The 15,742-nt window shown below is 31.6% G+C and overlaps 1 protein-coding gene across 12 annotated transcripts in view; it reads left to right on the top strand.

Annotated features, from left to right (window-relative positions):
- Positions 1-15,742, top strand: part of Ppip5k2 (diphosphoinositol pentakisphosphate kinase 2) — a 66,768-nt gene that overhangs the window by 19,702 nt on the left and 31,324 nt on the right. For 9 of the 12 annotated variants that reach the window (XR_006149089.1, XR_006149088.1, XM_042690685.1 and 6 more), the window contains exons 7-19: positions 1,777-1,878; positions 3,677-3,838; positions 5,223-5,344; positions 6,329-6,430; positions 7,487-7,573; positions 8,307-8,382; positions 8,467-8,576; positions 9,243-9,328; positions 9,669-9,794; positions 9,937-10,058; positions 10,262-10,444; positions 11,936-12,077; positions 14,056-14,279. Coding sequence is in view for 10 of the 12 variants with exons in the window: in XM_042690685.1 (XP_042546619.1) it covers positions 1,777-1,878; positions 3,677-3,838; positions 5,223-5,344; positions 6,329-6,430; positions 7,487-7,573; positions 8,307-8,382; positions 8,467-8,576; positions 9,243-9,328; positions 9,669-9,794; positions 9,937-10,058; positions 10,262-10,444; positions 11,936-12,077; positions 14,056-14,279 (1,644 nt within the window). In the remaining 2 variants the exon portion in view is untranslated. The remainder of the gene's footprint in view (positions 1-1,776; positions 1,879-3,676; positions 3,839-5,222; positions 5,345-6,328; positions 6,431-7,486; positions 7,574-8,306; positions 8,383-8,466; positions 8,577-9,242; positions 9,329-9,668; positions 9,795-9,936; positions 10,059-10,261; positions 10,445-11,935; positions 12,078-14,055; positions 14,280-15,742) is intronic. The other 3 variants (XM_042690684.1, XM_042690688.1, XM_042690692.1) reach the window with 1 other exon arrangement.

Raw genomic sequence — 15,742 nt, 5'->3', positions numbered from 1 at the left:
ACTAAGTAAGCATTTACTTATAGTTACATATTAAACTCTCAGAAATACATCATTTGGAGACAAATTCCCCAAAATGATAATTATATTCTGTTCAAAAAACAAAGCATCATTGTAGCTATTTAATAGTTTGTAGGAAAATTCCTTCCTTTAAATCCCAAGAGAGTTCCTTGGTTTTTTTCTCTACCTCCTGTTTGTGTTTCTGTCAGACTAAAAATTCAGTTCAAAATACACAGTGTTTTTGAAATATGGTCCACAAAAATAGTTTATAAAAAAGTGCTACTGAACCTCAGGCACTGGTGGCTCATTCCTATATCCTAGTTACACAGGAGTCTGAGATCAGAGTATCGTGGTTGAGATCTGAATATTGTGGTTCGAAGCCAGTCTGGGCAGAAAAGTCTTAGAGATTTTTATCTCCAATTACCTACCCAAAAAAAAAAAAAGCCTCCTTAAGTGGAGTTGTAGCTCGGTGGGAAAATGCTGGCCTTGAGTATAGAAGCTTTGGGGACAGGGACCAGGCACTGAGTTCAAGCCCCAGGACTGGCACACACAAAAATTGTACTAATAACTTTTATATGCTTAATTGCATCCATAATAAGTAGTTGCACACATCATCTGAAATACTATATTTTAATGCTTTATAGATTTACAGAGATTTTTTTTAATGAGGTAGTTGAGAAGCTTTAGGCCAAATATCATTGTCAAAAATAGAGTCTTTTAGTAACATAGTTTAGCAGAATATCAGAATTAAAAGTAAATTTGCAAATAATCTGAAATGCAAATTAGGAACACAATGAAAGAGCCAGGCCTTCGTGGCTCATGCCTGTAATCCCAGCTACTCAGGAGGCTGAGATCTGGGGATCACGGTTCAAAGCCAGCCCGGGCAGGAAAGTCCGTGAGATTCTTATTTCCAATAAAATCACTAGAAAACCGGAAGTGGCGCTGTGGCTCAAGTGGTAGAATCCTAGCCTTAAGCTGAAGAGCTGAGGGACAGCGCCCAGGCCCAGAGTTCAAGCCCCATGACCGACAAAAAACAAAACAAAACACGCACACACACACACACACAATGAAATACTATTTTTACTATAGTGTCAAATACTACATTCTAGCAAGTACAGGCAATGTAGAACAGCCATAAGTCCATTATGTATTGCCAGAGAAACTAAATTGTTAAAGCATTTTCTTAAAAACTTCTCCAATATATGTGTAATTTTTAAATGAGCCCATTAAGAATTCCTTATAGAGCTGGAAGTGGCGCTGTGTGCTCAGGTGGTAGAGCACTAGCCTTGAGCTGAAGAGCCGAGGGACAGCGCCCAGGCCCAGAGTTTAAGCCCCATGACCGACCAAAAAAAAAAAGAATTCCTTATAGACACATTTGCACATATGCCACATGGTAACACTTATAAGAATGTTTAAAGCAACATTGTTGTAATACTCAAAGATTAGAAAACAATCTAAATATTCATGAATAGGTAAATGGATACATTCTGACTTAGTTATACAGTGGCAGTTTTAGTAAAATTGAGCATAGCTGAGTTACATGTGACAACATAAAGGAATTCTAGAAACAATTCTTAAGTGTTACTCAAATTTTTATGCTTTTTAACTTACCTATAAATTACAGATACTGCAGGGAAGAATATGGTGTCCAAGACATAGTAAGCATTGTTGAATATTCATATATTTTAAAAGGTTTAAAACTATAAGATGTAAACAGTCATTATATTATTAAAATAATTTAAAATTAATTTTATATTGATGGGCATCTTTTATTTCTAGATCGGCAGTAGAAGTAGTGTATATTCTCCAGAAAGCAATGTACGAAAAACTGGCTCATATATATATGAAGAGTTTATGCCTACAGATGGTACAGATGTTAAGGTAGGATCGATAACAGTGTATTTTAAAATTCTGTACTTAAGGTGGGATGATGTTAAGATGTAGTGAATTCAGGTATTGTTGATCCTTGGCCGGTGGATGACATTATGTCTTGATAAACTTTCTAAGTAAAAAATACTTAGTAAATCGGTAGGGAGGGGAAGAGGAAGAGAGGGGAAAAGAAAGAAAATGAAAAGAATACTGTAACATGAAAATGCATTTAATAAACCTAACCTGAAAAGTATAGCTACTAGCATGGTATACTATAGATAGTGAATATTTTACAAAAGCCCATTATCGTGTTGCTGCTGTACCAGTGACTGGCGTGAGAATCTTACCATCTGTCACGGGCTCATGGAAAAATTAAAACTCAAAATTTAAGTTATGACTTCAACTGAATGCATTGCAAGTCAAGTGAAAAGTTCATAACTCAAGCCATCTAACATGGATACCATGTAGATTTTAATTTTGAATTTTGAGTTTGCCAATAAAGGATAACCATTTAGCCATATCACATTTCTGTTCTGTGTCTCTTGTGCACTTAAGGATTTTAACCTGATTTTTTGATCCAGGGACAGCTTTGGCAGTTGGAAGTTGATGGATTCTTTTTTAAGAATAGTGTTCTTATATGGTAAAACACCCAGAATTGCAACTAAAATGATTTTATTAGAATATAGCTATTAAAACATTTTAAACGAAACTTTTAATATAGCAATTTATATGTAATTCATTAAAGTGTCATTAATAATTAAATATTAGGGATAAGGATTCTAGTAGTTATTAATTTCCAGACAATGACTAACGTAAATAATACTTTGAAATCTGTGACAACGTAATGAAATATAAAATATTGCTCGTGATTTGAGTTAGTGATAAGAGTTTAATAGCTCTACTGTCAGTCAATATTTCTCTCATCAGACTGTTTCAAATGTATAAATGCCATCAGAAACCTATCCTTATAAAATCATCTGATGAATCCCACCAACTACAGGAGAATATCAACAGTTATAAGTGCTGGGTACCGGTGGCTCACATCTGTAATCATAGCTCAGGAGGCTGAGATCTGAAGATCGCTGTTCAAAGCCAGCTGGGACCGGAAAGTCCATGAGAATCTTATTTCCAATAAACCACCAGAAAACTGAAAGTGACACTGTGGCTCAAGTGATAGAATGCTACCCTTTAGCTGAAGAGCTGAGGAACAGCCCCCAGGCCCAGAGTTCAAGCCCCACAACTGACAGAAAAAAAAAAAAAGACATAAGAGTAGCATACAAGATAATTAAGTCTTCTGCCTTACAAATCTGATTTTACAGTGTGATATACAATAAATAACGTTTCCGCACATGAATATATCATGTTATTTTATACCTCTGTCCTTTGTACTCATTACCTTTGCTTAGAATGCCTTACCTGGCATTTTAGAAAGCAAAGTTTAGGATGGTTTCATTTACAGCTATCCTGGGCAAAAAGTTAGTGAGACCTTAACGAAATGTTAATTTAGTCAGGAAGATTTGTAATCTTAGTTGTCCAAGTGGCAGAATTGTGCTGTAAGCCCTGCTTAGGTAAAAATTGTAAGACACAAGTTATTTTTCTTTTCCTTTGTTAAATGTAAACAATTTTAGGATGAAGCCTCACTTTACCTTTTATAATATAACCTTTTCCAATGCATTGAAACTTTTGCTTTGTAAAATAAAACTATATACCCAGATTATACTACCTTTTATTGATTTCTTTTGAATGTATTGCTTGCTGATTATGTATTTAACCAGTAATGTATACTATATATATTTAACATTTATGAAAGGTTTATACAGTGGGTCCAGATTATGCTCATGCTGAAGCTCGAAAATCTCCAGCGCTTGATGGCAAGGTAGAACGAGATAGTGAGGGAAAGGAAGTACGATACCCTGTGATTCTCAATGCACGAGAGAAACTAATCGCTTGGAAAGTCTGCCTTGCTTTTAAGGTAAGATGTTGTATAAGCCATAGGGGCCCTTGTACTAGAATTTGAATCTTCTTTTTTGAGTAAGATACATTATTTGGACTTATATAATTAGATAAACAAGCTGAGAAAGCAATTCACACTTCTGAACTATTCATATACTTTTCAAGTGGTTCTATTAGTGTGGATATATATTTTTGTATTACTTTATTATTCTGTATAAAATAGAAAATGAACATATTTAAATCTATTCAGAAAGTACAATTACAGAATAATTCAGTGAACCAATATTTAAGACTGCCTAACTTACTGTAAGAAACTGATTGTATTGCTTTCATAGAATGATTTAAAATATTTTAATAAGCAATCCATTGACCTGATATGTGATAAAAAATGTTTAAAATATTATAAAATATGAAAGCAGTGTAATTTACTTTTAAGGAAAACTTTTAAATTGTAATATTTGACTATCTCAATTAGTCTTTATTACTAACTTTTTATCATAATACTAATAATTAAGTAGAAGTACTGCAATTTGCATTAAATGACAGATAAATTTTGCTCTTTTAAGTTTATATTATAGCAAGCCAAGCACTGGTGGCTAATGCCCATAATTCTAGCTATTTAGGAGAATGAGATCTGAGGAACTTGATTTGAAGCCAGCCCAGGCAGGAAAGACCATGAGACTTACTCAGTTAATCCCAAAAAGCTGGAAGTAGAGCTTGAGGCTCAACTGGTAAAGCATTAAATAAAAAAGCTCAGGGACAGCACCTATACCTTAAGTTCAATCCCCAGAACAGGCACAAAATAACTTTTTAATTAATACATATTACTGGTCATTAAACTTTAAAAACATTTTACAGGTTAATAATAATTTGAAGTCTCCTTTATGGAAGAAATGCTAGTCTGTAAATACATTTTAATAGATTTCTGTAACTTTTTAAAAATTCAGATTCTAAAAGCTCAAAATCACATTATACCAATATGTGATGATATGAGGATAAAATATGAAAGATAAGAATGTTCTTACAACCTGAGCAGGAACTGTATACCTCTCAGTGTATTTTATCTTTCAATTAAAACACATTTATTTCAGGTCCTCACAAATATGTGGTTATCAAGGTTTAAAATAACTTAACTACAGAACTTCAGCTACTTTTTTTTTCTTTTTACTCTCTAGTCCCTTCTTCTATATTAACTTCATGATAAGAAACTTAGATAGTTATATGGAATTCACAATGTACCTTGGTTTATGCAAACTACAAATACGTAACTTTTTGCTATCTGAAGTTGATTGAAAAATACTGTTTTTAGGCAGTTATAAAATATGATATAGTCCAATAAGACTAGGAGGGTGAATCATAATAATTTAAATGAAACCTTAAAGTTTATAACTTATTTTAAATAGCAAACAGTTTGTGGCTTTGATTTGTTACGGGCCAATGGACAGTCCTATGTCTGTGATGTCAATGGATTCAGTTTTGTGAAAAATTCCATGAAGTATTATGATGATTGTGCAAAAATACTTGGGTAAGAATTTATTACATTCCTTTTTCTTTTTACATTTCATTAAAACACTAATTTTTAACTTTTCTTGAGTAACTATCAGTGTTCATAAAAATGAGACTTCCAAAGACAGTCAGATCCCGAATTAAACTTCAGATTATCAAGGCTAGATATGATATGATCACTATAGATGAACGCCTAAATAAAGTTTTAAATTCAGATTTAAAATGCTATAACATGGTGATTTTTAGTCAAAACTTTCATCAGTTTTTCCTATATAATTATAAATGAAATGTTTCATTGTCCTATTTACTGGTACTAAACTAACATTTGTGAAATAAGTAACCTAAGTAAAATAGAATTCAGGATTGTTTTGGATGATAATTCTTCCTAGATACATATTTACTTGAAGATATTATTATAACATCAAGTTAATGTAAAAGGAATTATTATTTTATATTTTTGGTCAAAGACAATAGGTCTGTTTTCTTTATATCTTGATTCAGGAACATTTTAAATACATTTCAAAGGTATGTGAATGTGACAGAATAGTAGGAAAATGAGCACTTTAATAGTCACCTTTTATAGAATATTTCCAGTTTGTGAACTTATCCTTAAAATAAATTGAGGGGAGAATTTTACTATTAGTAAATGCTATATTTGAACACAATCAGAAGATGTAGTTACTTGAAAATCCCTTCATTGTTATGCCTATATTAGTACAGTATAGTAGTAATTTATTAAAAATAAATATGGTACCTAAAATAGTTTTATAGAAGGTATGATGTGGCTCAATGGTAGAGTATTCAGCATTCACAAGCCTCATTCAGTCCTTAGCACCATAGTGCTAAAGACAATCTTGGATTTGAGGATATAGCTAATTACAAACTATATAATCATCATGATTTATTTAAACATGGTATTGATTTCTATTTCAAAACTGAAGTAAACAAATCCCAAATTTGTGCTATTTTTACTACTTAGTAATATATTTCTTCGGTTTTAAAGGAATATTGTAATGAGAGAGCTTGCTCCACAATTTCATATTCCTTGGTCAATACCCTTAGAAGCTGAAGACATTCCAATTGTCCCAACTACATCTGGAACTATGTAAGTTTGAACTATTCTTATTCAGAACTTCCTTAAGATTTAATTAGTCTGTGTTATTGTAATAAAAAATAAAATTTGGAATGATTATTAGACAGTTTATTATTTATGTTTTCATATAATTTAGTTTGATGATGGAGAAAGAAATTATGTGCTTTTACCAGGGTCCAGGAAGCTGAAAGTCATATAATATTTTAAGTAAAATCTTAAAACGTGATTAATTAACTATTCATAGAACCACCGAATCAGCCATATAACAGTATAGATAACAATCAGTACAAAGGTTCCTAGTAGTCTTATAACTTTGGCTCTCAAGTTACATCTTGAAGTAAGTTAATTAAACCAATATTATCAGTGTTTCATAACACTGTTAAGCTCTTTGACAAGTCAGATGTGTTGAATGAATGCTACATATTCACTGCTTAGAGATGTATAGTATCATGTTAAACATTCTTGTAAGTACTGATTGGGAAGTTTATTCAAGCCAGCTTTTTCCAAATATATTTCATGTTATTTCTTTTACATAATTGTAATAATCCCTAAGGATTGTATACAGTGGTTTTACCCTTTGTCAAATGCTACATTATATTTCTTAACCTTTGCATGCTTCTAAAACACTTACCTTCCAGTAATTTGAATTATTTAAGTACTTACTCTTCACATGAGAAAAATAGAGCAAATATATAACAACCATCGAGTAAAGCTGTTTGGTTTGATTTAATGAAATTTCAGCCTATAATACTCTTAATGGAACAATATGAATATTTAATAGAGTTCAACGATCAGAGTATATTCTCTTTTATCCCAGGGTTAACACTGTCATCTCTAGGAAGAGAAAGTATTATATTATATATCTTAATATCTTCCCCTTCCTCTGGCTGCTTAAATCCTTTTCAGGATTTGATCTCATAAAATGAGACTGGATTATTATAAATACTGTTTTTTATGGGAAAGATCTTAAAATGGTAAATGATTGTCTTCAGTAATTGATTGGACACTAGAATTATAGAGTACATATCTTTGTAAGAAAATTAAGAGCATACTTTTCTTTCATTTTAGGATGGAACTTAGATGTGTCATAGCTGTCATTCGTCATGGGGATCGAACACCAAAGCAAAAAATGAAAATGGAAGTGAGGCATCAAAAGTATGGTTCAAAAAAATAAGTTAATGCTCATAATCAGATTTAATGTTTTGATATGTTAAGCTTTTTTGATAAGTATTTCATATGGAAAAAATGCTAGTATTTCTTGACCATGATAGATAAACCACTAAATTCATACAAATTTATTTAAAGAAAATATAGATGCTAATTCCTGATATTATTGTGGCTGAATCACTAAATCTTAGTCTTTTATAAAGGGAGTTACATTCTCTTGCATTGCATTCTGAAAACTATTAACCTCTTAACCTTTTGGAAGAAAAATAGTGAATTCTAAACTATGCACTGACTTCAGAGAATATATTTTTGTTTAATTTCTGTTCAGTTTTCATCTTGAGAAAAAATTTTAAATATTATACCTATTAATGTAGTTGAGGAAGGTTCTGAGTTTTATCAGAAAAGTAGAGAAGCAAAAGGTTGGTGTATTGAGATGCTATTTTTCTGAGCATTTGTACTTGAGTGGATTATGTGAACCCAAGAATTTGAGGTCAAGCTAGGCAACACAGCAACACCCTGTCTCTGAGGTAATATAAATAGTAAAGTTTCAATAAGATACAGTGAAAGTGAAAACACAATAATTACAAATCTGTAGATTTTTGTGTTTATTTCCACATTAAAATTTTGAATATATGATTTATATATGTGAATTCATTTATTTTTATATCTATCTATGTAAATGTATAACAAATAACTAACAATGCTCTATATTTTTCACAAGATTTTTTGATCTCTTTGAAAAGTGTAATGGATATAAATCAGGGAAGTTAAAACTCAAGAAGCCAAAACAATTACAGGCAAGTCTGTTTACTTTTATATTCTTTTAAAGTTTTCAGTAAATTTAAATAAAAATTAAAATCTTTTGTTAATTTATTTTAAAGGAAGTGCTGGATATTGCACGACAACTTCTAATGGAGCTGGGACAGAATAATGATTCTGAAATTGAAGAAAATAAACCAAAACTTGAACAACTTAAGACTGTTTTAGAAATGTGAGTATTTTTTTTTGAAAGTCTTAATTTTGATAACTACTTATAGTTCTTTTTCCATATTAGTTTTCTACAGCTTAAACATTTTTGTTTTCTTCTTGATCATTACAGTTAAAAAGGAATACATAAAAATCTAATGTGATAAAATAGGTTTTTATATCAATGAATTTCATTTTAATGGAAAGATTAAAAGAAGAAACATCATATTTTGATATTCCATGAAATACTACTTAGAATGAATTTCACATTGCAATATTAACCCCAGATTCAGTGCTGTTTAAATTTAAAAATGTTTCAAACTATATTTTAAGCCATCAATTCTGGAAATAAAATTTACATGTCAGTAATAATCTTAGGCTCTTTCTTACTAAAGGTAAACACTTTGATATTTTTGTATGTGTCATTCTGTTTTACTTCAGAATTGTCTAACTTTTGTCAAAACAATTTTTTACATTTTATTTTCAATAGGTTAGAATGACTGCTGTGGTACAAATTTTCTAGGAAAATTTGAAGTTTACTAAGGCTGTAACAAAAAAAGGCAGTATAGAATTAGTATTTCTCTGTTCCTCCATTTTAGTGTTCCTTAATACTAATATTAATACTAATCTTCACATTATTCATCAACACTTTATGAATCCTATTCATTTGGCTTGCCATTTTATTTTTCAGGTATGGCCATTTTTCTGGAATAAATCGTAAGGTCCAATTGACATATCTCCCTCATGGTTGTCCTAAAACATCTAGTGAAGAGGAAGGTTTGTCATTTTAATGTCTACTAAGTTTTTATATTTAGTTAAACTTTCTATGCATTGTTGATTCTTTTGAATGCTGGCCAAATCACTAAGAAGGGAAAAAATAATTCTCTGAAAAAACTGGGAGCCTTTCCACATTTGAGATTTTAAAATTAAGTAATATTTTCACAGGTACAGCAAAAGTCATTTTTAATGGAAGCAATATCCCACAAAGTAGGTACATTTAGAAAATATAATAATTTATACATGGTCCAAATTTAACTGCAGAAGAGAACACAGTGAAAAAGATTTGACATGTTTGTCAATGAACTTAACATTTGTGTTATTTGCTCATGTATTTTAGATAGTCGAAGAGAACAACCATCCTTACTTTTGGTTCTAAAATGGGGAGGAGAATTAACCCCTGCCGGCAGGGTCCAGGCTGAAGAACTTGGAAGAGCTTTTAGGTGTATGTATCCTGGAGGGCAAGGTAAGTCTTGAAATTTCTTGAATGTAATGAAAAACATACATTTTATTTTCAAATCCTGGTTTATTTTGTGATACTGTTAAGCACATGTAGAAATACAGTGAAATAAAAATATAGCTTAAGTGATTTGAGGATTTATTTCCAGGAGATTATGCAGGATTTCCTGGTTGCGGTTTACTTCGATTACATAGCACCTACCGACATGACCTCAAAATATATGCTTCTGATGAAGGACGAGTCCAGATGACTGCAGCTGCTTTTGCAAAGGTATATGAAAAAATAGTTTTAAAATTACTAGCATTTTCATCAAGTATTTTTAAACATTTTTGCCTTAGCAAAATATGAAAAACTTCAAATTTTGAACTTCCCACTAAAGACATCAATTAGCAATGACGAACTACTGTATTGTTAACTATATATTACGTTATTTTGCAGATGTGTAAATTGTTGATTTTATTTCATGTGTTTAGGGGTTATTGGCTCTAGAAGGAGAGCTTACACCCATTCTTGTTCAGATGGTGAAAAGTGCAAACATGAATGGTCTCTTAGACAGTGATAGTGATTCTCTGAGCAGTTGTCAGCAACGTGTGAAAGCAAGACTTCATGAAATTCTTCAGAAAGACAGAGATTTTACCGCTGAAGATTATGAAAAGGTAGGTCTTAGCAAACTCATTTATATTAGGCAATAATTCATGGAGAAAAGGACATAAGAAAATAGAAGACAGGCACCCCAGTGGCTCATGCCTGTAATCTTTGCTACTCAAGAGGCTGAGAACTGAGGATTATGGTTCAAAGCCAGCCCAGGCAGGAAAGTCTGTGAGACTCTTATCTCCAATTAACCACCAGAAAAGACAGAAGTGGAGCTGTGGCTCAGATGGTAGAGCAAGAGCAGTAGTGAAAAAGCTCAAGGATAGCACCTAAGCCCTGAGTTCAAGTCCCAGGACCAGAACACACACAACACACAAACACAAGCACATACACACAAACAGAGAGCTTATTGCACCATAAGGAAAGCAAGTAAAGATGTAATCACCAGGTAGAGAAATACTAGTACTAATGGGAGGTAGTTAAAATACTTTATATACAGATATAAAAGTGGAACAATTAAGATTGTTGATGTTGGTTTGGGAAGCAGCATAGAGAGCGATAGTTGGATGAAGGTATGTTTCATGCATACATGGGCACATCAAAATAAAACCCTCTTTTACAACTAATTGATGGTTATAAAAATGGAGGGAGAGAAAATTCTTTTTTTTTGTTTTTCTGGGTTTTTTTTGTTGGTCATGGGCTTGAACTCTGGGTCTGGGCACTGTCCTTCAGCTCTTCAGCTCAACGCTAGCACTCTACCACTTGAGCCACAGCACCACTTCCAGTTTTCTGAGTGATTTATTGGAGATTAGAGTCTCATGGCCTTTCCTGTCCCAGCTGGCTTTGAACCGTAATCCTCAGATCTCAGCCTCCTGAGTAGCTAGGATTACAGGCGCGAGCCACCGGCTCCTGGTGAGAAAATTCTTTATAAATAAAAAACACATAAGTTGTAAGTTGGTTCAAACTACCTAGTCCTCTATAACTAGAAATAGAGTTTTACTTCACAAATTTTATATTTTAAAATTTTACTTCATGTGATTAACTTGCAAGCTCAGTATCAAAACTGGGATTTGGAACTATTGTACCATTAATGGTTTATTCCATTTAAAAGGACACAATAGACATAGTAACTAACATAGTGATTAAGAGTACCTCCTCTGTAGCCAGAATTCAGTGTTTGAGTTGGTTTTTTCACATAATGTTTATTTGACCATAAGCAAGTTATAGCCTCAGTTAATGACTTCATCTGGAAAAATAGAAGCTTATTATAATTACATGTTGATATATGTTAAACCTATATGTATTTATTATGTAAATCAGCCAATTCTCTTCAAATCTCATCTTTTAAGCAGTGTACTTCTGCTGAGTATCTCTGTGGGTAAGCTAATGACAGTTAATATTTAATATTTTTGTAACATGAAATATTAAGATTTCTCCTTGGATCTTATTTTACTGTATGTTAGATGGAATTCTCCATCTACTGGAAAAATCATATATGGTTTTCTGAAATAACTAGGCATAATTAAATGTAAAATGTATACTTTACTCATTTACAGCTTACTCCCTCTGGAAGCATTTCTCTTATCAAATCAATGCATTTAATTAAAAATCCTGTGAAGACCTGTGACAAAGTTTATTCTTTAGTCCAAAGCTTGACTTCTCAAATTAGACATCGAATGGAAGACCCCAAATCATCAGGTAAATATATTTTTCTTAGAGCATAAAATAAAAGTTGCTGTCCAGTTTATTTAAACATTTTTAAATAGTTTTACCAGTCTTCTGATGTTAAGAAATTGAGCCTCTCTGTAAGTATAGTTATACTATAAATTAATATATATTGAGGAAAGGAAAAATAACTAACTTACGTGTTTTATCTGAGATTGCATAAAAAAGTAGAAAATTCCCATTTGATTATTTAATTATTTAACATGGCTTGATACTAAAACAGCATTAGAAAGGGGAGAAAACAAGATGTGACTATGCTTCTAGAGTTAACAACTTGAAATTTTTTGTCATTGCTATTAATCTCAAAGATTCTTTTCTGCTAATTATGCTAATTTTTAGTCTAGCAAAATAGTATTTAGAGTTTAGACTTGAAATATAATTTTATAGTTTATTGTAATTTTTTTCTTTTTATTGCTTTAAAGTTAATAATATATTTTTAAAAAAACCTTTTGTAAACTCGGTTCCTTATCCAGGTATTTATATCTAGTACTTATCCAAGTCTAAAAAAATATAGGTAATGGTATATGCCTATAGTAATATTGTATATTTAAAAATATGCAAAGCACATGCTGTTATCACTGAGCTACACCTCCAGTTATTAAAAATATGTATAATCATATATATATATATATTATAATAGTCTCTTGGTATCCTTGTATGATACCAAGGAGACTACATTAAGGAAAAACCACTATGTTCAAAACATATAGAGTTCCGTAGTAAAGTGTAGTTACTTGATTTCTTTTTTTCTTAGTGTTGTCTCACTTCTGCTAAGGACATGCTGCTTTTCATCAAATCTAAAATTTTCACATTATTCTTAAATTAAGCACATTATATGTCCTTTTCACCTTGGGAAGACTATCATAACTTTTACCTGTGTTTTAAGAACTATTTGAGTTTTAGGAATCATTTTCATTAAAGAATGTTTCATAGAGAAACATTCAAAAAATCATACAGTGGTTTAAATGCAACCAATAATGTCTCACAATATACTCAATACTTTTCTACATCAGCCAAGTCGCATAAGGAGCAAATGGAATTTTTGTTTGTTTTTGAATTCGTTTTGTGGGTTTTTTAAAAAAACTTCTTATTTGGCCATACTTCATCAAAATGTGTAACAAATTTTTAAATAAAATGATCTGTCTAAATTATCTGATATATATTAATAGTTCCATATTGTATTTTTATATAACAACTATAGCATCTTATTGTTTTACATTTTTTCACTTAAAAATCTAGTAATAGACCAGAGTCTGTAGCTCACACCTGTAATCCTACCTACTCAGGAGGCTGAGATCTGAGGATTTGCAGTTTAAAGCCATTCTGAGCAAGAAAGTCTGTGAGACTCTTATCTCCAATTAAGCACCAAAAAAACCATAACTGGAGCTGTGGTAGAGTTCCAGCCTTGAGCAAAATAAGCTCGAGGTCAGTGTCCTGGCTCTGAATTCAAGCCCCAGGTCAAGCACACAAACAAATTAACTCTAGTGGGGGCAAAACATTGTGGCATATGCCTGTAATCCTAGCACTCAGGAGCCTGAGACCAGAGAATAGGAAATTCAAGGCCAGTCTTGGTTATAAAAATAAGTTTGAAGCTGGGCGCTGGTGCTCACGCCTATAATCCTAGCTACTCAGGAGACTGAGATCTGAGGATCACAGTTCAAAGCCATCCCAGGCAGTAAAGTCTGTAAGGCTCTCATCTCCAGTAAACCACCAGAAAACTTGAAGTGGTATTGTGATTCAGGTGGTGGAGTTCTGGCCTTGAGCTGAAGAGCTGAGGGACAGTGCCCAGGCCCAGAGTTCAATCCCCATGACCAGCAAAAAAGTTTGAAACCATACTCAACCACATAGTGACATTTTGTTCCAAAAACAAAACAAAATAAAATTGTCAACATTTCCATATAAATTCTTGAGATTTTTAAACTAAATATAATAAAAATGTAATTTGTTGTAGATATTCAGCTTTATCATAGTGAAACATTGGAGCTTATGCTACGTCGATGGTCCAAGTTGGAGAAAGACTTTAAAACAAAGAATGGAAGATATGATATCAGTAAAATCCCTGACATATATGACTGTATAAAATATGATGTCCAGCATAATGGTTCCCTGAAATTAGAAAATACAATGGAATTATATAGGCTTTCGAAGGCGTTAGCAGATATTGTTATCCCTCAGGTAAGTAATTGTTAAAATTCAATTTTCTTATGTTATTGTGTAAATAAGTACTTTGAAATATCTACCACAGGTTAAGAGCTAATTGACTTGCATGATCCTGGATAACTCATGGCTTTTATAAATTTGTATTATAAGCTTATTGTTGATATTATACATAATAGCTGTTTTAACAATTTGCTTGTAGTTAAATTAAGATGAAATATAATATAAATATATTCTCTACATATGTGCAGTAGGATTTTCTCTTGGTATGATATATTCTATGGGTTTGGGAAAATGCTGTCGAATAGAGAATCCACTTAAAATAATATACAAACTTAACAATAAAGCACACAATACAAAAAATACGTTAGAGTAAAAAAAGTTCCAGATGGCATGTTAAGATCTTTTTTCCAATTTAGTAATTTCAAATTACTAAAACAATTTGGATGTTACGAAGTTGAGATTGAAGTGGATCAGATATTCCAACGGTGAACTAAAGTTCAAAAGCAGGAAAGCATGGGCTATATATACATGTATATTATGCATATATTAAATATGTATAATATATATATATATATATATATAGTTATAGTAATGTCAGTGTTTCTTAATATTCATGGAAGGTCCAAATAAATGGGATAGACTTCAAAAATTGGGAATTCAGGTAGTATACAACCTACCTGTAGATATGTATATATGCTATTACCTATACTTTTGCTATGAAAGAACCTCTATATTGTCAAGCAGTTATACAAGATATGTGTATGGTGAAGATTATTTTTTAATTAATTTTAATAATTAGTTACAAATATAAGACTTTAATTACTACTTATGGTTGAACTGGAAAAGTAGTTCTGTTGTATAGTACTTGCCTAGAATACATAAGGCTCTAGGTTTAATCCCCAATGCTAAAAAATATAAACTTTTTATAATAATTATATTCATTTTTTCAAGTTGAGTTTCAGTATATCTAAATATTATCAGTCAATGACTAAATAAATAGACATCCTTCATGTAATTGTTCTCACAATAATTTTTATTACTTGTCTTATTTAATTTTACCTCTCTTTTTAGAAATATACATTTCTAAAATATACATTTTAGAATTGAGAATGAAAATGATGGCGTGAGCCTAGAAGAGTAGTCAAGTGTTAATGGAATTTTTGAAGATAATTGTCCTCCTTACATTGTATATATGTCTCAGTCATTTTGCTTGCACAACTGAAGAAACTACTCATTATATGCTGTAGATTAAGTATTTGTAACATTTTAAAGTATCAGATTTAAAAGAAAGACTTTTTATTGTTAAAAAGATTTGAGTCATTTTTGCCTGTTAATTTTTCAAGTGTAGTTGTTATTGTATAAGTTATTTTTTTAGTCTTAGGTCTCTTTAATCTACTTATTTAATGTGACTGAGTTTGAATTTAGGGTCTTAGACTTACTAGGTAGGCACTCTATGACCAGCCAGCTCTTAAATCTTG

The sequence above is a fragment of the Dipodomys spectabilis genome, unplaced genomic scaffold (assembly GCF_019054845.1).
Source record: "Dipodomys spectabilis isolate Male_0828 unplaced genomic scaffold, ASM1905484v1 ptg000140l, whole genome shotgun sequence".
NCBI classification, from domain to species: domain Eukaryota; kingdom Metazoa; phylum Chordata; class Mammalia; order Rodentia; family Heteromyidae; genus Dipodomys; species Dipodomys spectabilis.
This window is presented reverse-complemented; position numbering and strand designations above follow the sequence as displayed.